General features: G+C 45.1%; 1 protein-coding gene across 3 annotated transcripts in view; it reads left to right on the top strand.

The window, feature by feature from the left end:
- INSR (insulin receptor) overlaps nucleotides 1-25,935 on the top strand; it is a 124,470-nt gene that overhangs the window by 84,356 nt on the left and 14,179 nt on the right. For all 3 annotated transcript variants that reach the window (XM_082836262.1, XM_082836261.1, XM_082836263.1), the window contains exons 6-14: nucleotides 591-805; nucleotides 1,767-1,893; nucleotides 3,032-3,282; nucleotides 5,291-5,458; nucleotides 10,465-10,666; nucleotides 12,794-12,829; nucleotides 17,468-17,742; nucleotides 19,318-19,457; nucleotides 24,285-24,444. In XM_082836262.1, the coding sequence (XP_082692388.1) occupies nucleotides 591-805; nucleotides 1,767-1,893; nucleotides 3,032-3,282; nucleotides 5,291-5,458; nucleotides 10,465-10,666; nucleotides 12,794-12,829; nucleotides 17,468-17,742; nucleotides 19,318-19,457; nucleotides 24,285-24,444 (1,574 nt within the window). The remainder of the gene's footprint in view (nucleotides 1-590; nucleotides 806-1,766; nucleotides 1,894-3,031; nucleotides 3,283-5,290; nucleotides 5,459-10,464; nucleotides 10,667-12,793; nucleotides 12,830-17,467; nucleotides 17,743-19,317; nucleotides 19,458-24,284; nucleotides 24,445-25,935) is intronic.

Raw genomic sequence — 25,935 nt, 5'->3', positions numbered from 1 at the left:
AATAGCCAGATGTGGCTGGTGGTTTCAGTGTCGGATAACACAGATCTAGGTGCTGCCCTTTTCCCATTCATTATGTACTGGTGGCCCACTCCTAGTTCTAAGGCACAGGTCTAATTGGGTTACTGAGTTGTTACAAAACCTTCAGTGGTCCCCCTCTGCCTACCAAGGAAGGTCACATAGTCTTGGTCTCGGTCTGGCATGCAGTATACTAGAGGGTTTGGCCCATGGCATCTCTTTGGTCTTGCCCGTCACCTGTTGGCCAGAACAGGCTACTTTGCTCTTCCCTGGGCCCAGTTCATGTGCCTCTGTGTCTTCAGTCTTTCCCCTTTTCAAAACCCATATCTCAGTCCATCACAGTCTTACCCTCCTCCCCCACAAGACTGATCTCACATACCTTCCTGGCCCTGAAGACTTCCTCCACTTCCCCTGTCCATCTAACCCTCCTTTCAACATGTAATGAGTATGTGTCAAGCAAGTGGTTAGGACTGGGGCCGGAGCACTGAACAAGATCAACTCCAGCCATGGCCCCGCCATCTTGGAGTTGGAGACGACAAGCTGATGAATGATTAGGCATGTGTGTGTTTCCATAGGAACTACTCTTTCTACGCCTTGGACAACCAGAACCTAAGGCAGCTGTGGGACTGGAGCAAACACAACCTCACCATCACTCAGGGGAAACTCTTCTTCCACTATAATCCCAAACTCTGCTTGTCAGAAATTCACAAGATGGAGGAAGTTTCAGGAACCAAGGGGCGCCAGGAGAGAAACGACATTGCCCTGAAGACCAATGGGGACCAGGCGTCCTGTAAGTGGTGATGCCCTTGTCCTTCCACGGACCAGATAACTTGGCTGCCTTCCCCCTCCCCCACCACACTGGCCCCCGGGGGAGTGTCACTTCCCCCCAATGAACTAAAACAACTATGTGTGTGATAGGCTCTCTGAAATACTGAGGAAGAATGTATACGTTATCTCTTTGCCAAATATTAAACACAGTGCCTGATACTGGAAGATGCCACATAAACATTGAATGAATGAATGAATGAATGTCACTTATCTTACATATGGCCTTGGCTCGAATGCTACAGCAGGGTCTACAGTTGCTACAGCTGGAGACTGTCAGCTGACTGCCCTCCTCTGACAGGTTTTCTCTTGAAGCATTGAGGTGCCAAGGCTTCCGTAATGCCCTCATGCGAAGTTGGTTCCTTATGGCAGAAGCTGTGAGAATTCAGGGGAGGGAGAGAGCAAGGTTGGAACTTAAGGGGTAGAGCTTAAGGGAGGGCTTGCAATCTAGGCAGAGTGAATTACTCTGTCCAAGGCATTGTCCTTCCAAGGAATTGTCACTCCAAGGTATGATGGTCTGCACGCTCCCTAAACCCACTTGGCATGTGTCCATTTGCACTGGAGTTATGTGTTCTGACATGTCGGGCATGAAAACTCACACGCAAGACAGAATTGTGTCAGAATCAATGCTATTCTTGAAAGTCCCTTTTTCCAGTAGCGATTAGCCACTTGTCCTTCTGTTGGCGCCGACCGTGGTTCTTTGGTTGAGCACATCTGGCCAAGTACCTGACTTGCGGTCAGGGCCAACTTGCATGTTCTTGACTCCGAACACAGGAGAGGCATGTGGAAATAAGACCCCTCAGAGGAACAGCATGTTGCCATCTTCCTTCTCGTGGATACTCTTGAAAATATGGGATCATCTGCTTTGGGTTGAAATAAATTATTTAATTCTGATACTGGTTTTTTTTTTTTTTTAACCTTTCTAGGTGAAAATGAATTACTTAAATTTTCTTACATTCGGACATCTTATGACAAGATCTTGCTGAAATGGGAGCCGTATTGGCCCCCCGACTTCCGAGACCTCCTGGGATTCATGCTCTTCTACAAAGAGGCGTAAGTAGAAGGATAAAGAGGTGTGTTTGTTGCATGTGTTCTCAGAGGCTCCCCTCTGAGGTTCCTTTCTGTCTCCTTACTTGTGGAATAAATATCGTAGATCTCACCAGTTGATGGTGTATGATGTCCATCACATTCCCTATTGTCAAAAGCCAGAAACTGAAGCAGGCAGGTTTCTTTTGGAGGTCCAGATTGGGCAGTATTCCATTTTGCTTCTTATATGTACATCTCACCAGACATCCTCCACAAAAAGTCACTTAGTCTGCTTAGTAGGTGCCTTCAAGTTTATTTTTTATCTCTTTTGTATTTTTTCCAACATTGGAAGCATTGTGGTAAAACATACATGAAATTGACCGTCTTAATGACATGTAAGTGTACCGCTCAGTGGCATTAAGTACATTCATGACATTGTGTGACCATCGTCGCCATCCCTCTCCACAGTTTATTCATCATCTCACACTGAAACTCGGTCGCCTTTCAAGAACACCTAGTCGTTTTGAGTATATGACTGTGCTGAAATTTTAAAGGAAGACGATGGAAGTGGTGATTGTGTTAATAGGAATAATTGTTCCATCCCTCAATATTTTTTTAAATATTTATTTACTTATTTATTTATTTGCCTACATAGGGTCTTAGCTGTGGCACGTGGGATTCTCTCTAGTTGCGGTGCCCAGGCTCCCTAGTTGTGGCCCACAGGCTGTAGAGTGCGTGGGCTTAGTTGCCCCGCGGCATGTGGGGTCTTAGTTCCCCAACCAGGGATTGAACCCGTGTCCTCTGCATTGGAAGGAGGATTCTTAACCACTGGACCACGAGGGAAGCCCCCATCCCTCAAAATTTACTATGTGTCAGGTTGTGTGTGGCGAAGTCAACACACACCCTCTTGTGTAATCTTATCAATAACTCTGGTAGTTAGTATCATCATCCTGATCACTGTTATTATTGTTGTTGGGAAATTGAGGCATAAGGGAAGCGGTCCCTTTCTCTTTGACTATTCCTGTGTCTTTTTTCCTTGTGGTAGAAGATGGTTGGTGAACAGGGTGCAAGCCTATAGGAGGTGACTTCGCCCGGCCACATCTCTTTGGTCTTTAGAGCTATAGTTGAGAAATGGTAATCAACTTTTCCTATTTCGTCTTGAAAGCCCTTATCAGAACGTGACGGAGTTTGATGGGCAGGATGCATGTGGCTCCAACAGCTGGACCGTGGTAGATATTGACCCGCCTATGAGGTCCAACGACCCCAAGTCACAGAACCACCCCGGGTGGCTAATGCGTGGTCTCAAGCCCTGGACCCAGTACGCCATCTTTGTCAAGACCTTGGTCACTTTTTCTGATGAACGCCGCACATACGGGGCCAAGAGCGACATCATCTATGTCCAGACAGATGCCACTAGTAAGCATTTCTTGTGGATATGAATTTGTGCGTGAATCAGACGTCTTGCGTTTAACAGGCTGACCTGGTGATGTCATATGAAATGCCTTTTTTTTTTTTTTTGCATGGTTATTGGCTTCTAAAAGAGCCGGGCACTGAGGTTTATCATTTCAGAAGATGAGGCAGTAGCAACAAGACATCAGAGGGGAACTTACATTTCTTCTTCCCATTATGGAAAATTTTCAAATATTTACAAAAGTAGGAAAGAAAAAAAAAAGATCCCCCCCACCGCCACCTTGTAACCATCTCTCAGCTTCAACAATGATCAATATTTTGCCATTTTTGTTTCATCACTATGCCTTTTCCCCCATCTCCATTTTTTGACGAGTATTTCATAGCAATTTAGTTGTATTTTCATAAAGCATAAGCCCTCTCCAACCACTGGGATAGGAGACGTTTGGTGATACCTGGAGATATTTTTGGTTGGCATGACTGGGGAGGCGGGGTTGGGGACCTGGGATGCGCTCAACGTATCATATGCACAGGACAGCGCCCCCCGGCAAAGAATTATCTAGCCCCCGCAAGTCAGTAGTTGAGAAATCCTGTCCCGTAGGATCGAGTCCAAACTTTATGAACCAGCCCCAGCTTTATTGACTACCGCCCTCTCATCCTGTATCCTCCAGCAATACCTCCAGCAGGACTTATAGTTTCTGGAAACTTCCAGCTTCCAGGCTTTTGTACACACGGTGTCCTCTGCCTTGAGACCCCCACTCCCACCCCTCACCGACTCCCTCAGCCACCTCCGTTCTTGAGGGGAAGCTTTTGTGGAGCCCAAAGGTGGTGCCTTTGGGGGGAATGTTAGATGGGCTGCCAGCTCAGGGATAAGATTGAATGGTATCCCACTGCCGAAATTTGCCCCAGGACTGGGTTCAATTGGGGCTAATGTTATCTAGAAGATGTGGCTTTGTCTATTCCCACGATCCTCCTTTTCCCCAGCGCCTTTTCAGTGCCCAGAACAGAGAAAGCTTGGCACGTCGTTGGAGCTCTGTAAATCAGGGGTCCCCGACCTCTGGGTCACAGACTGGTACCAGTCTGCCGCCTGTTAGGAACCAGGCCGCACAGCAGCAGGTGAGCGGCGAGCGAGCAAAGCTTCATCTGTATTTACAGCCGCTCCCCATCCCTCGCATTACCACCTGAGCTCCGCCTCCTGCCAGGTCAGCGGTGGCATTAGATTCTCATAGGAGCATGAGCCCTACTCTGAACTGTGCGCTCGAGGGATCTGGGTTGCACGCTCCTTATGAGGATCTAATGCCTGGTGATCTGAGGTGGAGCTGAGGCAGTGATGCTAGCGCTGGGGAGCGGCTGCAAATACAGATTATCATCAGCAGAGAGGTCTGACTGCACAGAGACCATAAGAAATCAACTGCTTGCAGACTCCTATCAAAACTCTATCAGTGAGTGGCAAGTGACACTTAAGCTGCATTTTACAGAGTAGACTGGACATAAGCAACACACGTCGGGTGTCACTGTCTCCCATCACCCCCAGATGGGACCATCTAGTTGCAGGAAAACAAGCTCAGGGCTCCCACTGTTTCTGCCTTCTGGTGAGTTGTATAATTATTTCATGATATATTACAATGTAATAATAATAGAAATAAAGTGCGCAATAAATGTAATGTGCTTGAATCATCCCGAAACCATCCCCGTCTCTAGTCCGTGGAAAAATTGTCTCCAACGAAACTGATCCCTGGTGTCAAAAAGGTGGGGGACTGCTGCCGTAAATGTTTGTTGCAAAAATGGTGGAACATGAAATCTACATAGTCTGTGGTACCCATGGATTGTAATTTTGTAACCCATGCTTTCACTGGGCAAGCATTCCACATGTTGCCAGTTTTCTCTGATGTTAAATAACACTGCAGAGAACATCCTCATGATTTCTCGAACTTGGGTTCTCCCCCTCATGCCCACCCGATGGCTTGCACCCTCCTCCTCCTCCTCACAGTGGACCTGTCTCCTTTCTCCTTGGCAGATCCTTCTGTCCCCCTGGATCCCATCTCGGTGTCTAATTCTTCGTCTCAGATTATTCTGAAGTGGAAGCCTCCTTCTGACCCCAATGGCAACATCACACACTACTTGGTATTCTGGGAGAGACAGGAGGAAGACGGTGAACTGTATGAATTAGATTATTGCCTCAAAGGTGAGTGCAGGCAGAGGCGGGGGAGGGGCCGGGTTTTTTTTCAATTTTTTTTTTTTAAATTGAAGTATAGTTGATTTAAACTGTTGTGTTAGTTTCAGGTGTATAATGCAGTGATTCCGTTATACATATAGATTCTTTTTCAGATTCTTTTCCCTTATAGGCTATTACAAAATGTTGAGTAGAGTTCCCTGTGCTATACAGTAGGTTCTTGTTATCTATTTTATACATAGTAGTGTGTATAACATCTGATCCACTTTGTTCTTCTTTGGGGGAAGCATCTCTCCCCTTCCACTTCCCAGCATGTGCATATGGGTACACACACTCCATTTTATCTCTGATGAAAACACACATACAGGCAGACCTCAGAGATACTGCGGGTTCGGTTCCAGGCTCCCCCAAGGAGGTGAATATTGCAATAAATTGAGTCACGTGAATTTTTTGGTTTCCAGTGCCTGTAAAAGTTATGTCCACACTATACTGTAAGTGTGCGATAGCATTATGTTTAAGAAAAAATATACTTAAAATATACATATTACTGTATTTCTCTTTCTGGCCTATATGTGGAATCTAGAAAAATGATACAGATGAACCTATCTGCAGGGCAGGAATAGAGATGTAGACGTAGAGAACAGACATGCGGACACAGAGGGGAAGCGGAGAGTGGGACGAATTGGGAGATTAAGATTGACATATATACACTACCATGCATAAAATAGATAGCTAGTGGGAACATGCTGTGAAGGATAGGAAGCTCATAGGAAGCTCATGCCCTGTGATGACCTAGGTGGGTGGGATGGCGGGGAGGGTGGGAGGGAGGTCCAAGAGGGAGGGGATATACATATACATAGAGCTGATTCACTTAATTGTACAGCGGAAGCTAACACAACATTGTAAAGCAATTATACACCAATTAAAAATGATTAAAAATATACATACTGCTGTAGATAAAATAGGTAACGTAACCAACAAGGACCTAGTGTATAGCACAGGGGACTATACTCAGTATCTTGTAATAGCCTATAATGGAAAAGAATCTGAAAAGAAAATACTGAATCAGTTTGCTGTACACCTGAAACTAACACAACATTGTAAATCCACTCTTTTTCAATAAAAATTTAACAAAGAAGAAATCTAGACCAAAAAAAAAAAAAAAAACAACCCAAACAATGCACATACCTTAATTAAAGGATACTTTATTGCTAAAAAAAAAATGCCCAATTACAATAGTAACATCCAAGACCACGGATCCCAGATCACCATTACAAATATAATAAAAATGAAGAAGTTTGAAATATTGTGAGAATTACCAAAGCGTGACGCAGACATACGAAGTGAGCAAACGCTGTTGGGAAAATGGCACTAATAGACTTGTTCAACGCAGGGTTGCCGCAAACTTTCGATTTGTAAGAAAAACACAATAAGAGGAGGAGGTCTGCCTGCCTGTTCGCATTTCTAAACATCACAGCGTGAGGACACGCTCTGAAGACTCCTGTCAAAAACAGACACTCCCCATGTCTTGGCATCATTTCCCTCTGGAATTTTCTCCTCCTTCCCTTCCTTATCCACCTCCCCTGGTAGGGGTGTAGCTGTGTTAACCCACGCAAGACTTCCCTCCGAAGCTAGAAGCACAGCCGATGTGTGGAGTGGTGATTGGCAAAGTCAGGGAAGAATTTTCGCCCCTAATTTTAGACCCTTAAGTTGTAAGGACCAGAGAAAGCAAAGAGTGATCATCTCTTCCCTCCTGGGCTTTCCATTCAAAATTTATACTAATGACACATTTTTTTCCAGTCTTTAATCTCATTTACTTAATGGGCTTCCATCCATCTACAGGAAAAGGGAAAAATATTTGAAGCCTCAAGCTAGTGTGTATAAATTAGTTTAAGATTATTTTAAAAGTGAGTTTTAAAAAAGCCCATCAAACTGGAGAAACAGAAGTCTTGTGTTTTCGTTAGTTGTTTTGTTTTGTTTGAGTCTATATAAAGTATTTTTCCCCCAATCCCTAGACTCTTTTTTATTTTTATTTTTAAAAAATTTTATTGGAGTATAGTTGATTTACAATGTTGTGTTAGTTTCAGGTGTACAGCAAAGGGATTAAGTTATACATATACCTAGATTCATTCTTTTTCAGATTCTTTTCTCATAGAGGTTATCACAGGACACTGAGTACAGTGCGCTATACAGTAGATCCTTGTTGGTTATCTATCTTATATACAATAGCGTGTGTATGTTCATCCCAAGCTCCTGATTTATCCCTTAGTTGTCTTGTTGTTGTTGATTGCTTGGCCTGTATTTCTTTTTCTTTAGATGTTTTGAGTTACTGGTATCCTCAGACCTTGGGGCCGCTGATGAGACGTGGCTGAGGTCGGGAGCCTGAGGTCTCCTCTGACCTGCTGTAGGGCTTTGGGCAAGTCACTGAGCTTGTCACTGGCTGCCTCCTCTTGGGGAGAAGGGGCGGGAGGCCAGATAATCTCTGGACGCTGTCCCAGCTCTAAGATCATGTGCTATATGTATGCCTGTGACCTCATCCCCCGCCTGAGCAGAGGGTTGCAAACGTGATTTATCTCCTTGGATGCTTTATATAACTTGAGAGCAAGCAAAGTCATAGGCTCAGCTGTCAGCTGTCGGCCCTGCATGTGAGTAACCGAAACCGCCAGCTAGAACTGCCAGCAGCATCAGGATAGGCCATGTTGTCTTTTTCTCTTTCTTTCTTTCTTTTTTAGAGCAACAACTTTTATTCTGGAAGTCTGAATCTCTCATTACCATATGACAATTTGACATGGTTTTATTTGTAACGATGCCAACGTTTATGTAATTAAAAGATAAACTTACCAAGGATGGGTATCGTATGATACAACTCTTAGGAGGTCCCTAGAGGAGTCAAATCCACAGAGACAGGAAGCCAGAGGGTGGGTGCCAGGGGCTGGGGGAGGGGCTGGGGAGTGAGTGTTTCATGGGGACAGAGTTTCAGTTTGGGAAGATGAGAAAGTTCTGGAAAGGGAGAGTGGGGATGGTTGCACAATAATGTGCATGTACTTAATGCCACTGAGCTGTGCACTTAAAAATGATTAGGGTGGTAACTTTTTTGTCAAGTATATTTTGCCACAATTAAAAAACCCAAATACACACACAAATTAATAAGCTTTCTAACACACACAAGATCGATAATTTACTAACCGTGCCCAGTAGTAGCTTCCTTTAGTATCACAAGTGGGTTTTTTTCCAGCTTTATTGAGGTGTACTTGATAAGTAAATGGCAAGATATTTAAAGTGTAAATTGTGATGATTTTATATACATACAGATTTTGAAAGGATTCTTCCCATCGAGTTAATTAATACATCTATCACCTGACATATTTATCTCATTTTTGGGTGAGAACTTTTAGCTTCTCCTCTGATATCGAATTGTTTATTTCATTTATACAGTGCAGTCTTATCAACTATATGGCTTTTTATTGTGGAATATATATAACATAAAATTTACCATTTGAACTACTTTTAAGCATACAGTTCAGCGGCATTAAATACATTCACACTCTCGTGCAACCGTCCCCAGCGTCCATCTCCAGAACTTTCTTGTTTTCCCAAACTGCAAACTTTGTCCCCATTAAACACTGACTCCCCACCCCCTCCCCCATCCCCTGGTGCCCGCCTTTCTACTTTGTCTCTATGCATTTGACTGTCCTAGATACCTCACTATATAGTCACAGAAAATCCACGGGGCACCAAGTGTCATGCAGAAGGGGTGACAGGTGTCAGGAGCTATGTCCATGCCTGATCAAAAGTCCCTTCCTCCCCAGAAAAAGATCAGGACCCCACCCCAACCTTTTACTAAGGAAATCTGAAGGTTTTTTTTTTTTTTTTTTTTATCCATAATGCCATCAATAGCCCCTCTAACAGCTAACCCACACAGGTTATTCCATGTCTATTAATAAACGTTAAGAAGAAGTATTTTTTAAGGATTTTGCAAAGCTTCCGAGTGGGTACTCACCATTCACAGGAAGATACTTTGAACTCATTGTCTAGCAGATCATGTCTTTCATCCATCACTGTTGACATTGGGGGCCAGATAATTCTTTGAGGTGGGGGCTGTCTGGTGTCAGGTAAGATGTTGAGCGGCATCCCTGGTGAACACCAAAATGTCACCAGACCAAGCCCGTTGTCCTGCAGAGGGGGGTGGGGGGCAGTGCTGAATCACCCCTGCCCTGGTGAGAACCACTGCTCTGCTCTGACTTCCGTTTTCCTGAACGAATTGTAGATTCTTTCATTTGTGCTGCAGAGTTTGGTTGCTCAGTATAAACACTGGGTCTGTAAGTCTGACCCCTTAGAATTCCATTGGAATTCTGCTCTGTCCTCTTATCCCTTTATAGTTACCTGGTTGATTGATGATTCATTCATTCAACTGTGACTTGGTCCCCAGTCCTTTTCTAATGCCACCTCCCATCATTCTCTCCCTTATCCCCTTCCAGCTACACTGGGTCCTTGGCGTCTTCTGACATGCCAAGGAAATTCCTACCTCAGGGCCTTTGCACTCACTCTTTGCTGTCTGAATTGCTTTACACCAAGATATGTGCATGGCTCATTCTTTTACTTCCTTGGGGACTGCTTAGTGGTCACTTTCTCAGAGACATTCCCCCCCCCCCAGACACCCTCTGTCCTTTCACCCCACCATCGGACCCATGGCATATGTATTTATTAGTTTATTGTGTATTCCTCCCACCCCCACGTACCTCGTCCACTGGAATGCAGGGACATACCTCATCACCTTCAGCATCTAGCCCTATGGGGTTGTGGTGTCTGATATTTTCCTGCTGCACATCCACAGGTGCCTTCTCAGTTGTCAGGACCCTCCAGTGAGAGATCTTATTTTTCCCAGTAGACCTTGAACAAAGACCCTGGCCCCGAGCTCTGTCCCCTGTGCCCAGCAGCTCTGAGAAGGCCCCCTTTGCTCTGCGTGTATGTATGTGTGTAGTGGGTTGGAACTTGAGCCCTGCTCTGGCTTTCTCCAGGGTTGAAGCTGCCCTCCCGGACCTGGTCTCCACCGTTCGAGTCTGAGGGGTCCCAGAAGCACAATCAGAGTGAGTACGAAGAGTCTGCCGGTGAATGCTGTTCCTGCCCGAAGACCGACTCTCAGATCCTCAAGGAGTTGGAGGAGTCCTCATTCAGGAAAACATTCGAAGATTACCTGCACAATGTCGTTTTCATCCCCAGGTCAGCATTTGTCATTGGCTTGGGGTCTGGGGTCCTTATTTAGGGAACAAGATGAAATGCAGACGCAGAGAGTGGGCAGAGTCCACGCTGAGCCACTTCCCTGGAGGGAGGGAGAGATCTTGCGATTTCAACAACTACCGTACCAGGAAGAGTGAATAATCGCCAAAAAAGGTGGTGGTGGGGGGTGTTTTTAAAAAACTCAACCTTTGCTTTCTTTCATTTATTTTTGGCTGCGTTGGGTCTTAGTTGCAGCACATGGGATCTTTGTTGAGGCATGTGGGCTTCTCTGTAGTTGTAGCATGCAGGCTCCAGGGCGTGTGGGCTCTGCAGTTATGGTGCACGGGGTCCAGAGCACGTGGGCTCTGTAGTTTGTGGCAAGCGGGATCTCTAGTTGAGGCGCGTGAGCTCAGTAGTTGTGGCTCACGGGCTTCGTTGTGCCACGGCATGTGGGATCTTAGTTCCCTGACTAGGGATCGAACCCGTGTCCCCAGCATTGTAAAGCGGATTCTTTACCACTGGACTGCCAGGGAAGTCCCTGAAGACATTTCTTTCTGATGTCTCATGAACTCTTTACCCCAGCCTCTGGCCTCATTCTGAGTTCTGAAACGATCTCCATTAGATTCCCAACACTTGATTATTATCTAATAGATGATTATAGATAATAATCAATAACCGATAGATTCAATTATTAGATTAGATGACCGAGAAGTGCCTGCCTGGCCCCATGCTTGATTTGTGGAGGAGTCTCAAGCTCAGTGCATTCTCTTTTTAAAATCTATGTCACCTTCTTACCCTTCCAGAACTTTCCATGACCTCTTAAAAACTCCGGAGCTTCTCCTATTTAAATACTTTTCCTTTAGTGAGTGAAGGGGCTTGCTTGCTGATGTACATCTGATCTACAGAGAGGGCTTGCCTTAAAAATGATTCTGTTTTTTTCATACTTCTTTACCTTTCCTGCAAGCAGAGACACTTAGGTAGAATGCAAATTTCTGTGGGTCGCGGGTTAGTTTACCTCTCTCGGTTCCTCAGTTTATTCATCTGAGGAGTGGAGAGAAAAGTAGTTCCTGCTTTTTAGGATTGTGAGATTATACGAGTGATACGGGGATTCTCAACCTTGGCGCTATTGACGTTTGGAGTCAGATCATTCTCTGGGGTGGGACCGTCCTGTGCGTTGTAGGATGTTGAGCAGCGTCCCTGGCCTCCACCCACTAGATGGCAGTAGCACTGCATCTTATGAGTTCATGAATTTTTACAGTAACCCACTGAAGCACTTGCCATCTCCTTTTTAGGGGTCCAAAGCCTGTGGTTTTGTTTGTTTTTTGCTTATGAATGACTCTGCCCAGGGTTTTTTGTTTGTTTGTTTGTGGTACGCGGGCCGCTCTCCGGCCGCGGAGCGCAGTCTCAGCGGCCGTGGCTCACGGGCCCAGCCGCTCCGCGGCACGTGGGACCCTCCCGGACCGGGGCACGAACCCGCGCCCCCTGCATCGGCAGGCGGACTCCCAACCACTGCGCCACCAGGGAAGCCCTGCCCAGGTTTTTAATCAAATGTGTGCTGAGGGCTTTCAGCTGCCCCTCCCTCTCCACACTTGACCTCCCCCTCCCGCCATGGACTTCACCAGAAGGCTACTCAGAAATGTCCAATACAATTGGTCATTTCCAAAGTATATCGACACCCCCCCCACCCCCACATTTACATCAGGATAAAACAAGATTCTAAAATGCGTCTCTTCAAAGGCCCAGCAATGCTCCTGGGAGAGGTTTCCCCAGAACCATCAATATATAACATTTCTTCTTTTCTCTTTCTTGCATTCTTATCTGACCCTGAGTCCAAAAGACCACTAAATGACACAGCCCAGGCCTGGACGTAGTTACTGTTTTACCTGTTAAAACACTGACTTTAGGATAATGGCTGAGTCAGTTGTGAGGTTTAAAAGTGGTGTTAAGTTTGACATCCCATGGGAACCCCAGATGACCAGGTCTCTGCGGGGTGTTTTCTCTGCTTCCCCCCTGCCCCCCAGCCCCTGGCTGTGTTCTCCGCATCTGCTGGGGAAGGTGTGGTTCAAGTGATGGGAACAAGTGGTCCATGGTCCAGGGCTGTCCTCAAAGCGGCTGGTTTTGTTTTCACAGAAAATCCTCTTCAGGCCCTGTTGCCGAGGACACTAGGTACGACTCACCTGTGGGACGTAGGCGTGGCCCGTGGTGGCTGCACAGCGCGGGGCCAGTGGGCCAACGGGTCAGGAGGCATGTTGGGCCCCTTTGAGACCCCAGGGGGCTTCTGTGGTTTGATGCATGCACCGCTCTGCTCTGCCACGACCAGGCGCTTCACAAATTCACACGTTAAGTGCCTTCACCCTGAAATGGGATCTGGGCGTGAATGTGGGGGGAAAAATCCTAACTAACACACTCTTACTAAAACATAGAATCGAGGGCGTACTTTCTGGGCACCTCCTAGGTGCCGCCCATTTTTTCCTCCATGCATTTACTAACTACACATTAATTTATCTAGCTGCAGAACTGTGCCCGGCGCCCAGAGTCGAAACCACTTAGCGGCAGGTAGTGGGGAAGGCTGATCCGGGAGCGGAACATTTTTATTGGGGGTGACAAGTGCGGGATGACAGGTGTGAGTGAGCACAGGTGTGCCGAGTCCCTCAATTCCGCTGAGGATAGTCAAGGATGCTCGCCTTTGACGTGTGTCTTAAAGAATCAACTATGCTTCAATATTAAAAAAAAAAAAAAGAAAAAAGAAAGAAAAGAAAAGAAAAGAAAAAAAGAATTAAGCAGGGGGCGTGTCCTGGAGGAGAGTACAGGCAGAGAGAACTTGGGGAAAGGCAAGTCGGTGGAAAGAATCCTGGACTCTTGGCAAGAACAGGAGAGACTGGAAAGGCAGGGTAGGGGCCATGCGGAGGGACTTTATTCTTCCAGCAGAGGGTTTATTTATTTATTTTTAGGCCGTGTGCGGTCCCGATCTGCCCTCTAGTGGTCATTAGGAATATAATCTGTAGTAAAGAAAGGTCTAGAAATTTGAGGCCTTGATCCAGACGAGAGCTTATCAATGTCAGACCTTTTGACATTTGGGGCCAGATCGTTCTCAGTTGTGGGGACTGCCCTGTGTATTGTAGAATCATGAGCTGTATCCTTGGTCTCTACCGCTTTGAAGCCAGTGTCACACCATACCCCAAATAGTGACGACCAAAGCTGTCTCCAGACAGGCCAAATGTCCCCTTGGTGGTAGGACCATGAGCAGAGTCACTCCTGGTTGAGAACCACTGGTCTACTGTGAGACTGTGGGATAATAAAGTGCTGCGTATGTAGGGAGAGAGAGAAGTCAGCTGATGCTTTGTCATGGGGGTGTCTTTCATGACCACGTGGTCTTTTTGGGTATAATCCTTCTGGTGTATGCATATGTAGCCTGTTTGAGGCCATTTATGTTTCCCTTTGTTCAGATATCAACTTCTCAGTGGTTATTCACGAGGCCCCAGTGTCTCTGTCCTATTTGGAAGGCAGGCCCATCTGTGCTTGCACAGAAATGTTCTGAACCTTGCTCATATGCGTGCATCTTTGGTTTAATAGCTTTGGTTTCCATTCAAGAATGTCATTGGTCTTTTCACACAAAAAAGACCACAAAGAAAATCTTAGTGAGTACTCCCGAAGTAGGGTTTGATTTCTGACCACAGCGCAATAAAAACTAAAGGTAAACTTCAAAAGATTGACCAGAAAACTCTACTTCCTGGTGATTAAAAGTGGATCACTTAGACTTCTGTTGGGTGAAAGTCGAAATGGAAACTTTCATTAAAAACCGTTTGGAAAATAACGGAGACGTGAACGTCACATACCTTCACTTGTAGAATATTGCCAAAGCTGGACTTTGTTGCAAATTAGTAGACTTAAATGGTAAATTAAGAAAAAGCTTTAAAATGTAAGATATAATGTATTAGGAAGGGAGGGGAAAATCAATATAGCTTCACTTGTGGTAGATGTAATCAAAGGGAGATACCCACAAATAACTAGAAGAAGGTGATGTAAAACTGAAGTCTGACAAAGATTGTACTATGTTGCAGTCTATGGATAATCATGAGCTATTAGATTTGAAACTTTCAGAGAGTCAAGAAATTTTAACTTGTCCAAGCTAATGCAAGAAGCAGCAGAAAGATATCCTAATAACCTTGGGAAGAGACTTTAAAAAAAAGTGTCAATTAATTTCTTCAAAAAAAAAAAAAAAACAAGACCTCAGGCTCGAAGAGTTTTCTAGTTGAGTTCTTTCACACTCTCAAAGAGCAACTCTTTTCTGTAATACAGAAACTTTTCCAGAGCATAGAAATCTATGGAAAATCTTCCCAGTTCATTTGATAAAACTAACATAGAACCCCTTAGCAGAACCTGACAAAGATGCTATGTTGAAAGAAAACCCAGAACCAGCTAATATGGGATTTTAGATCCACATGTCCTAAATAAAACACTGTGCTGGCAATATCATTTATCTCACAATGCAAGGATGGTTCAAGATCAGGCATTCTGCTAATAGAATCTAATTCATTAAGAGGTCCAGTGAGGAAAATCACAATAATCTCATTCAATAACATTTATTAAAAATTATTAATTTAGAGAAAGGGAGGGGGAGAGGCCTTTTATAAAACTAGGAATAGAAAATTTCTGCAACAAGATAAATATTACCTAGATGAAACCAACAGCTGAGCTAACACCTTTCTTAAAACTATTCCTGTTAGCTTTGGAAGGAAGCCAATCTCATCATTACTAAGGAACATTTCTCTGGGTATCTAGCCAATGCAGTGATACAGAAATTAGAATTGTAAGGAATGGATTGTGGGAAACAAAATCATTGATATTTTCAGGTATTCTAGTGCAAGGGTAAGCAGACTACCTGTTTTGGTCAATGAGTTTTATCGGAATGTAGCCACGCCCATTTGTCTACATTGTGTCAGTGGCTGTTTTCAAGCTGCCATGGCTTAAAAGCCATCGGAAGTTGAATAGTTGTGACAAAAATCACATGTCCCGCAAAATCCTAAATATTTACTATCTAGCACGTATGGGAAAAGTTTGCTGACCCTTTTTCAAGTATGTTCCTTGAAAACCTAAGAAAATCAACCCTGAAACTCTTAGAATGAGAGTTTGGGAAAGTAGGTACAATAGAAAGAAACAAAAATGCAGTAGATATACTAGCAACAATTAAAACATAAATCAGGGGAAAGGTCCCTTTCATGATTGCCCTAAAACCTTAGTAATCCCATCTAAAATTAGCTGTAAAGGAAAAAAAATTATTTAAATTGCTGAGATATAAACTTACATAGATAAATGTGAAAGATTCTTTCAAATCATTTCAAGAAAACTCACTGGCACACAGCAAACCAGGGTGAATCGATAAAGGATTAATGTCCTTTGTGAATGAACAGCTCAGGAATAGGAATGAGGAAGGCCCTAGAACTTCATAGAAAGGATGGGCAAAGGGCGGACAAATCCTTAGTGAAACACAAAAGAATCAATGAAGGACAGAAGACCTTACATTCAGCAGGACACAGAGGTGCAAATAAAGCAGTAGAGTAATGCTTAAAAAATTTCTTTCCTGAGGTTGAAAATCTGAAAAAGAAAAATCAAAACAAAACAAAAACTCCTTTTAACCCTCAACGTTGCCGAGATTATCCTGATGTGTAGTTTCATGCGTTACTGGTGAGACCACAGTCAGTACAAAGGGTCTGGAGGATAGAAGTTTAGCCATACGTGTAAAGAGGCATAACCTACTGATTGCTCTTCTCAGAATCTACTTCTAGGAACTAATAAGACAATGAGATGATGATCAAATTAATATTTATAATAACAAAAAATTAAGAATATGCTTACATTAAAAAATAAGAGGATGACTAGGTAAATTATGGCTCACGTATGAAATGGAATATTCTACAGTTTTCCAGGTTTTCTGCAATGAGCACGTGGTACTTTCATAACGAGGAGGGAAAACCTTTACATTGAAAAAGAAAAAATGTAAATTGTGTCCTACTTCAAACATTATGTTTTCAGGGAAATATCTGAGAATGCTTCTAATACAAGTGAGCAAAATGGATTATAAAACTAGCTTGGTCCCCATCATACCCATACGTAATAAAAAAATTGCCCAAAGGACACAGTGGCCATCAGAATAATGAGTAAATTCAAACTTTCTTGATACCGTTTTTTTGGACTTATATATTTTTTAGGCTATTAACATTTTTCCTCATCTATCTTTTTAAGGGGGAAAATGTGCCAATCGCAGACATTTTTTGAGTTACCGTTAGCAACCTGAGTGATAAGATTCTTTTCCCAAGAACTGAAGTATAATCACTTCGAGTATGCAGGTGTCCTAAAGGGTCATAGGACCAGAAGCATTTCTCCTGATGAAACTGGTGATGTTGTCAAGTAGCTTGGACCGTTTGCCAGGGCTTCCTGAAAAGCTAGACTCTTACACGCTTTCGGCATCCTATTTTTAACACTGACCCTGGCTGGGCTATTAACCTGCAAAATGAGAATCTGAAATCAAGCATGTTGAGGGGAATATTGGTGTGTCTCCTACGGATGGTCCTGGAGCCCTTTCCCCCCCTACTCCCCTCTTGGGGTGCACCTGCCGGACATGATGCCTATGAGGGCATCCTGATAACTGCTCTGGGTTGTAATTCCTGGAAATTAACATTGTAATCCACACTCCCCCTGGAATCTCACTGCACAGCAGTCTTTGGTTTTAAGCCTTTTATTCTCCGGCAACGTTTTTTAAAAGATGGTGATTGCCTGACCGGGTGTGTCCTACTGTCGTGACAGGCCGTCGAGGAAACGCAGGGCCCTTGGTGATGTGGGGAATGTGACAGCGGCCGTGCCCACCATTCCGGGATTCCCCAATACATCCTCAACCAGCGCACCTACGAGCTCAGAGGAGCACAGACCGTTCGAGAAAGTGGTGAACAAGGAGTCTCTGGTCATCTCTGGCCTGCGTCACTTTACTGGCTATCGCATTGAGCTGCAGGCTTGCAACCAGGATTCCCCCGAGGAGAGGTGCAGCGTGGCTGCCTATGTCAGTGCCAGGACCATGCCCGAAGGTGGGTCAGCTCGCATCGTGGGGCCAAGAGCCCCAGGCTGACCAAGGAAAAGCCTTCCGCCCTCTAGGCAGCGTATATGTGATTTTAACTTATTCGCCTCAATCATTTTTCATTTTCCCCCAGCTTTATTGCGATGTAATTGATGTATAACATTGTGTAAATTTAAGGTGTACAATGTGTCGGTTTGCTGCACTTACATATTGCAAAAGCATTCTCGCAGTAGCGTTAGCTAACATCTCCGTCAGGGCACATAATTACCATTTCTTTTCTGTGGTGAGAACATTTAAGATCTACTCTCTTAGCAGCTTTCAAGTATACGACAGAATATTGTTAACTATAACCACCATGCTGTACATTAGATCCTCAGAACTTATTCAGCTTATCAATGGAAGTTTGTACCCTTTGACCAACATCCCCCCGTTTCCCTCACCACCCCGCCCCTGGGAACCACCCTTCTACTCTCTGTTTCTATGAGTTCAGCTTTTTTATCATCCACATATAAGTTAGATCATACACTATGTGTCTTTCTCTGTCTGGCTTTTTTCCCTTCACATAATGCCCTCAAGGTCCATCCATGTTAACCTATATTATTTTGTAATTATATGAGTCATCATAGCCGTTATATAAACTTTAGAAAGTACACACGAGCCGTAAGAAAAAGAAAGTAAAATTAAGGAATTCTTATACAGTGTATTAGGGTTCTCCAGAGAAACAGAACCAACAGTGTAACTGAAAGTGGGGTCCGGCTGCTTGCTGCTCAAAAGCCAATAAAGGGGCAAGGTGGGTGGAAAGGAAAATTTGCTTTATTTTGGATGGTGGCAACTGGGGGGTGAGGGGAGGGCGGACACTTGTCCAAAGGCCAACTCCCTCCCAACGACAGTCAGTAGGCAAGAGCTTTTCTAGACGGAGGGAGGGGGCTACACGCAGAAACCGCACAGTCAGCTCTGACAGTCATCTTGAAATTGGTCATCAGTGGTCTGACCAGCGTCATCTTGATTGTTTTAAGTATGGTTAGTCTTTAGTTCCAGGGTTGGTTTGTTGCCATTACTTTGAGGCCAATTCTTGGAATTGTGGCGGCTTATGTCATGGGTACAGTCTGGTCATCATGTAGTTAACGTGTCCACCTGGCGAGGGTTTCAGTATCTATAAGACAGCTCACAGGACAGGGCTCAGAATATAAAGGTCCCTGACTTTGCTTAATGACTAAATTATTATTATTTGGTCTCCTTTGACTGTTTTCCTTTGTTTCTGCATTTTCTCCCTTCTCTGATTGAACTTATTCTTTGGCTACAGTTTTTCCACAGACAAAAGGCAGGCGGAGGACGTGGGGGACACAGACCATAGGGCCCCTGCTCCATTTCAACAGGATGTGACATAGATCAATCGATTGATAGACAGACAGACATAAATATGTAGAGAATCCCATGAGACGAGCTCTATATGTCCATTCTCCAATATGGGAAATGGAACACAAGAAAGTTACGTACCCAGTTTAAGGTCACTCAGCTGCTAAGTGGTGGAGGTGGGATTTGATCCAGGGAGCGGGTCCCTGCCTCTAACCACTGCCCCTTACAGCCAAGGCAGATGATATTGTTGGCCCCGTGACCCACGAAATCTTCGAGAACAACGTCGTTCACTTGATGTGGCAGGAGCCCAAGGAACCCAACGGTCTGATCGTGCTGTACGAAGTGAGTTACCGACGATACGGCGAAGAGGTAAGATCCTTGACGCCTGGGGATGTACCTCCTTCTTCTTCTTAAATTCTGGCTCTAGTGCTTCTCTCATTAGGTGCTTTGTCATGAGGACTCAAAGCCTTGATATGTGACTTTCCAGGGAGATGGGTCAGAAATGCCAGCTTACAAATTTTATTGTAGCTAAACCATCCCCAGGACTTACCGTGTGCCCTATGCATGCTAAATGCTTAACACACGGTATCTCATTTATCCTAAATGCTTAACACACGGTATCTCATTTATCCTATTTCCACCATATCTAAGACGTGATAAGAGGCCCTGTTATTCTTATAGACCGCTAAGAGAGGAAAAGCTGTTACCAATTCTAATTGTAAGATGCGTTCCAATTTCAGAAATGTCAAAATGTGAAAATAATATGTCTCTCGGGACCAATGAAGTGCAATACATCCTCAGAATAACCCAGATGAGCTTGGTACTGACTGAAGCACCCAGAATTTAAACATGAGGCATCCCAGGTTTATAAGAATAGAGTCAGGATTCAAACCCAAGACTCTCTGATGTTCTAATCCAGGGGTCGGCAATTCTTTTCTGTAAAGGGCCAGATAGGAAACACGTTTGGCTTTGTGGTGAGATGGTGTCTGATGCAAATACTCAACTCTGCCTTTGCATTGTGTAAGCTGCCGTGTAGACAATACGTAAATGAAGGGGTATGGTTGTGTGCCAATAAAACTTTATTTGCAAAAACAGGCAGCAAGCAGGCTGGGATTCGCTGGTCCCTACTCTTAAGCCTGTAACCACTGTGGGGCGGGTCTCTATCCCCAGAAAGGGCTTGGGGTCTACACCTGTCAAGAGAGGCACTGCTGGGGCGTGGACCTGATTAAGGATATTTCTCCCCTTTACTGGGTGACTTCAGGCAGATGTCAAGTTACCTACCTGAGTTTGACCCGGAGGGTGTACCCTGCCATCAGTTGAGCCCTTTGCAATGATCCATTTATACCTCACAATGACCCTCTAAGGGAAAATCTGCTAGTGTCTCCATTTATGGCTGAGAGAATGGAAATTTGGGGAGCTGAAGAGACTTTCTCAAGGTCACACACCCAACACTCAAACCCAGATCCTTGGGCTCTGGTGCCTGACATCGGTAATTAAGGGTGATTAGGTGGATCAGAGGTCATTTTCTGTAAAGGGCCAGGGAGTTAATACTTTCAGCTTTGGGAACCATACAGTCTTGGATCAACTGCTCAACTCTGCTGTTAGAGCTCCAAAGCAGACACAGACAATACAACAATGAATGGGAGTAGTTGTGTGCTAATAAAACTTTATTTACAAAATCAAGCAGTGGACCGGATTCAGCCTGCGGGCCCTAGTATGCCAACCCCTAACAGAAATTGTAGCAAAACTGTCTGACTTCTTGGAACTTTGAGGGAGAGTCATCCTGTAACCAGGTGGGCAGAGCTTGGCTTCCGCAAGCCAGAGAGGACAGATGGACCTCTCTCTGTTGATCCTTCCTGGGACCACATCTCTTGATGTCCAAATATTCAGCTTTGATGATGATTTAGAACTGAAATCTGCAAACTATCATCTGTGGACCAAATCTGACCCTCGGCCTGTTTTTATATGTCCTGCAGAGCGTTGTCAAAAGAAACAAGGAAAACTGTGCACCAGCGTGAGTCCAGTGGCCAAGCCCAGCATCAGTATAGGAGCGGAGCCCTCAGGGGTGTCTAAAGAGAGGCATGATTCATAGGGAGCCGTTATTGCAGAGTTGATTTAATATCTTATCCCAATCCCTGTTCTAAGGAAAGAATTCAAATTTGGGGTGGTGGTAAAGCTTTCTGCATAAGATTTTCACCACTAGCAAAAAGTACAAGCCACTAGATGTCTGTCCATTGGAGAATGGAAACATAGAGGATGGTATATCCACAAAACTCGCGGATGTACAGCCCTTTACAATGATGTTGGGGGTGACCATTGTCCCGTATAATGTAGAGGTTGAGATGACAGGCTCTGGATTTCAGCTCTTCCAAGCTGTTATTCTTCATCTTCCACCAGCAGCCAAGAAACACCCCCCCACCCCATCCAAAGTAGCTTATGACAAAAGGGAAGCTTATTAGCTCCCATAACTGAACAGTCGAAGGAGATCAGGCGCAGCTGGATCCAGAATTCCTTTGGATCTGTTGCACCTCAAGGGGTCCTTGCAGTGATCCCAGCAGCTCCTGATCGTCCTGTGATTTTAGTGGTTCCAATCTTCATATCCTCTCAGTGCCAAGCCTAGAGGGAGAGAGAGACTGTGTCCCGGCATTTCCAGCCATGCTGAGGTCAAGTGACACCCAATCGTATGACCATGACAGTGCCGTGTGCTGATTGGCTCAGGCATGAGGGTTTTAAAATAACAGCTTAATTGAGGTACCTTCACGTACCATAAAATATACCCATTTAACACGTACAATTCAATGATTTTTAATACAGTCACCGTTGTGCAACCATCACCACAATTTCAGAATATTTTCGTCACCCAGCAAAGAAAGCCCACCTCCTTAGCCATCAACCCCCAATCTTCCCTGCTCCCTCCTCCTCCAGCCCCTGGCAATCACTAATCTGCCTTCTGTCTCCATGGAGACAGGTCTCTGCTGCTGAGGCCAACTCATCCCCATTTGCCTGGAATTTCCCAGGGTTGAGCATTGAAGTCCCGCATCCCGAGATAATCTGGGTAAACTGGGACAGTTGTTACCCTACTGGCATTGGACCCAACCTTAACTTCTCGCAGCCGCCTTCCCTGGCCTGCCTGTCTCGTTCCTGGAGCCCAGGTGTTGCCAGTAGGAATTCTCACCACCAATCTCCACCATAACCTCTGCCCTGCATAGCCCTGGGACCTGCATGGACCCTGATCCTAGACAGACGAGCCCTATTTGCTCTTTAGGGAAACAGAGGGATAGAGGGAAAATTAGGAGTGAGAGGTTACAATACGTTAAAAGAAAAAAAAACTTATAAGCAAAACTGGGCGATTATCTCCATTTTCCATAATTGTCTAGCATCGCTTTGGTACAGTAAAATAAAAAAACTATTTTTATACCGTTTGTGCTGTTGGGATATGATTTTGCTAGTTTTACAAAATTCTCTCCAGCATTTGGTGGGAGGTCATTTTTCCCCCTTATTTGCTAGTTTAACAGCCAAAATCACCTCTAGCTGCATTGTTTTTGATTCTGCCCCTCCTTGAACCTTGCATTAGAGTCATTTTTCCCCTCACCACTTCCCTTCCCACCTTGGGGGATCCTGGTGCCAGGGACCACCCCCATCCTGGAAAGAGCATCGATTTTCAGTTTTTGTGCACTTATATCCTTTGCTTCAGCACGTTTTTGCAGTTTTAGCTGTTTTTTTTTTTTTCTCTTGTTTGCACAAACTTCTATAATTGGCTTCGTCACTCTTCATCAGATTTGCTTCTTTTCTGTTTTGCTTTTTTGGTGTCTATGGAGAGAGCTGCCTCTAGTTCCTTCCAACATGCTCCCTTCTCCATGCCCACCCCTCGAGGTACATGGCCAGCACTGTAGGATGTATTTCCCCTTTATCCCGGATAGCAGCTACCTTTCGTTTCTATATTTGCTTATTTGTCCCTTTCCACTTGGTGACTCATTTTACTTGGAAGAACCTTTGGACTAGACTTCCCCACCCCTGCCGCCAGCCCGATCTGTTTTCTTGCTGTTATTGTCACATGATAAGCACGGGAGTTTTTATGTTTCTCTCTCTCTCCACTCCTTCCTGAAATTTTCCAGTCCAGTTCTCTGCATGCACTATTAGCCTGGAGCTGTTTTGGAAAGTTTTCAAAATTTGGCCGACCTTTGCAGGTTTCGTGGTGTATTTCCCAGTAAGCCTCACGCCTTTCCTAATAAGCTCTGGGTTTCTTTCTTTTTACATGTTTATTGCTGGGGCATGTATACTTTACTTATCTCCTCTCTTCTTGCCAGACATTTAAGTAGATCCCAACTCTTTTAATGGTGGTAAAATAAATCAAAAGGCAAGGAAGGTGTTTTAAAATTTGTCCTTAAGACATTAAGCCCATGTAACCGGTTGGTTCTTCGGTGATTTAGGTGATCTGGGTCCCTTTTTTCCTGACCTTCTGGAGTCCTGGTGAAAATACCCCATGGTGGTTTCAAGGAGAGGTTTGGAGCCCAACGGTTCTGGGTTCAAGGGCTTCCCTGCCACTTACCAGCTATGAGATCTGGGACAAATCATTTCAGCTCCCCAATCAGGGGAGGGCAAGCTATTTATGTAAAACCTGTTTTTGTGCAGCTCGTGAGCTAAGAATCACTTCCACATCTTCAAATGGTTGAAAAGAATCCGAAGGAGAATAGCATCTCTTGACGTGTGTACATTTCTATGAAGTTCAGCTTTCAGCGTCCACCGTGTCTTGTGGGCACACAGCCACGTTCAGTTGTTCACGGATGTTATAGATTCAGGATTCAGGATCCATCTCTGCCTGCTTTTCAGCTATGATGGCCGGGTTGAGTCGGTGACAGTGACCGTCTGGCCCCCTTGAAGCCAAAAATATTTGCTCTCTGGCCCTTTGCAGCAAACGTTTGCCAGACCTCCACCCCAAGCCTCAGTTTTCCTGTTTCTAACGTGAGGCTAAGCATGAGGTGGTTATAAGAATTACATGACGTGATCTGAGCCACAGGCTTGGCTGTGGTTTAGGAAGATTGGCTGTTATCGTGTATCAATGATAACCTGTCTGTCTGTGCCGTATCCATAGAACTAAGGTTCTGTGATTCCTCGAGTCTCAAAGTCGCTTGCCCGTTGCAGCGTTTGTGCCTAACTCCGTCCGTGTCATTTCTGAGTGGAATCCTTGTTTTCTAGGAGCTGCACCTCTGCGTCTCCCGCAGGCATTTTGCTCTGGAGCGGGGCTGCAGGCTGCGTGGTCTGCCACCCGGGAATTACAGTGTGCGAGTGCGGGCCACCTCCCTGGCGGGCAATGGCTCCTGGACGGAAGCCACCTATTTCTACGTCACAGACTATTGTAAGTCTGCACGGCCGCTTCGACTGGTAGGGTCTGTGCTTGGTGCTAAACACAGCAGAACATTTCAAAGGATGGCTGGGGAAGCATGGAGGCTGTGGGTTCTGGCTCTGTCTTGACTCCTGGGTCCAACGGCTGCTGCTGTGTGACCAGGGCAAGAGGCATGCCCTCTCTGAGCCTGCACTTCCCCATCTGATCATGGATATAATACTAGGACCACCCCTGGAGGTGAAGGGACGTTTCAATGACATCACGAATGTCAAGTGGCTGGCACAGGGCATATCTGATAAACACATTAGCTCCGGTTACTGGTGTCTTCACCTTTGTTTTTAGATAGGCCATGCCCTCCAAGGGAGGATGTGGGCGCTCATCTGCTCGGCCTTGGGTGTGCTCTTGGCCTGCAGGCAGGAAGTGCTGCCATGGGGTGAGCTGGATACACTGTGGACAGTAGGGTGAGGACAGGTGGGGAGAGCTGAGCTGGTTAGGGAGTACTTCCTGGCAGTGGTGATATCTCGGCGGAAACTGGAAGAATGTATGAGTTGGGGCGGAAGATGTTCAGCCCGACATGTGGTAGGAACCCAGACACTTGGAAGGAAGGGAGATTCTAGACCAGGAGGAGTGGGAACTTGGGTGGTGTCAGTGTTCTGACACCAACCGGACATATAGCACTACGATTCTGATGCTTTCCACTGGAGTTAGCACAGACTCTACAAATTAAAAAGAGCATTGTTCCCACCAAGACTGCCCTCACCTCGATGCCAGATGCAAGTTTTGGGGGTTCTCCAGGCCACCTGCACTTCTGACTGACTGGCTACAAATTTGGGTGTGATCACAGCCCCATCAGATTTGATCATTTGCTAGAATGGCTCACAGAACTCAGGAAAATGCTATATGACAATGACAGTTTTATTACAAAGGATGTAATTCAGGACCGCCCAAATGAAGAGACACATAGGGTGGAGGCTAGGAGGGTCCTGGACACGGCTCCTGTGTCTTCTCCCCATGGAATCAGGACACATCACATCACCTCCTGGTATACTGATGTGTTCACCAGCCAGGAAGCTCCTCTGAGCTCTGGTGAACTGAGTTTTTATTGGGGTTTCACTACACAGATGTGATTGGTTGAAGCACTGCCCACGTGATTGAACTCCACCTCCAGCCCCTCCCCCTGTCTGGAGGCCACCCCACCCCTCTAATCACACACTTGATTTTCTGGTGACCAGCCCCCATCCCGAACCATCTCATGTCTTAGCATAAACTCAGGTATGTTCCAAGGGGATCATCAAAAACAAAGACACTCCTAAGACTCAGGATTTTTCAAGGATTTGGAGGGACACCATGAATAAGATTCAAAGGAAAATATCAAAGTGGGAAAAACATTTGTAACATCATCGACAAAGAGTTAATATCTTTCATACAAAATGAGTACGTATATATGTCTCCTATGAGTTAAAGATATATGTCCTCACACAAAATAAGCAAAGGGTATAAATA

The sequence above is a fragment of the Leucopleurus acutus genome, assembly GCF_964270905.1.
Source record: "Leucopleurus acutus genome assembly, chromosome: 3".
NCBI classification, from domain to species: Eukaryota; Metazoa; Chordata; class Mammalia; order Artiodactyla; family Delphinidae; genus Leucopleurus; species Leucopleurus acutus.
This window is presented reverse-complemented; position numbering and strand designations above follow the sequence as displayed.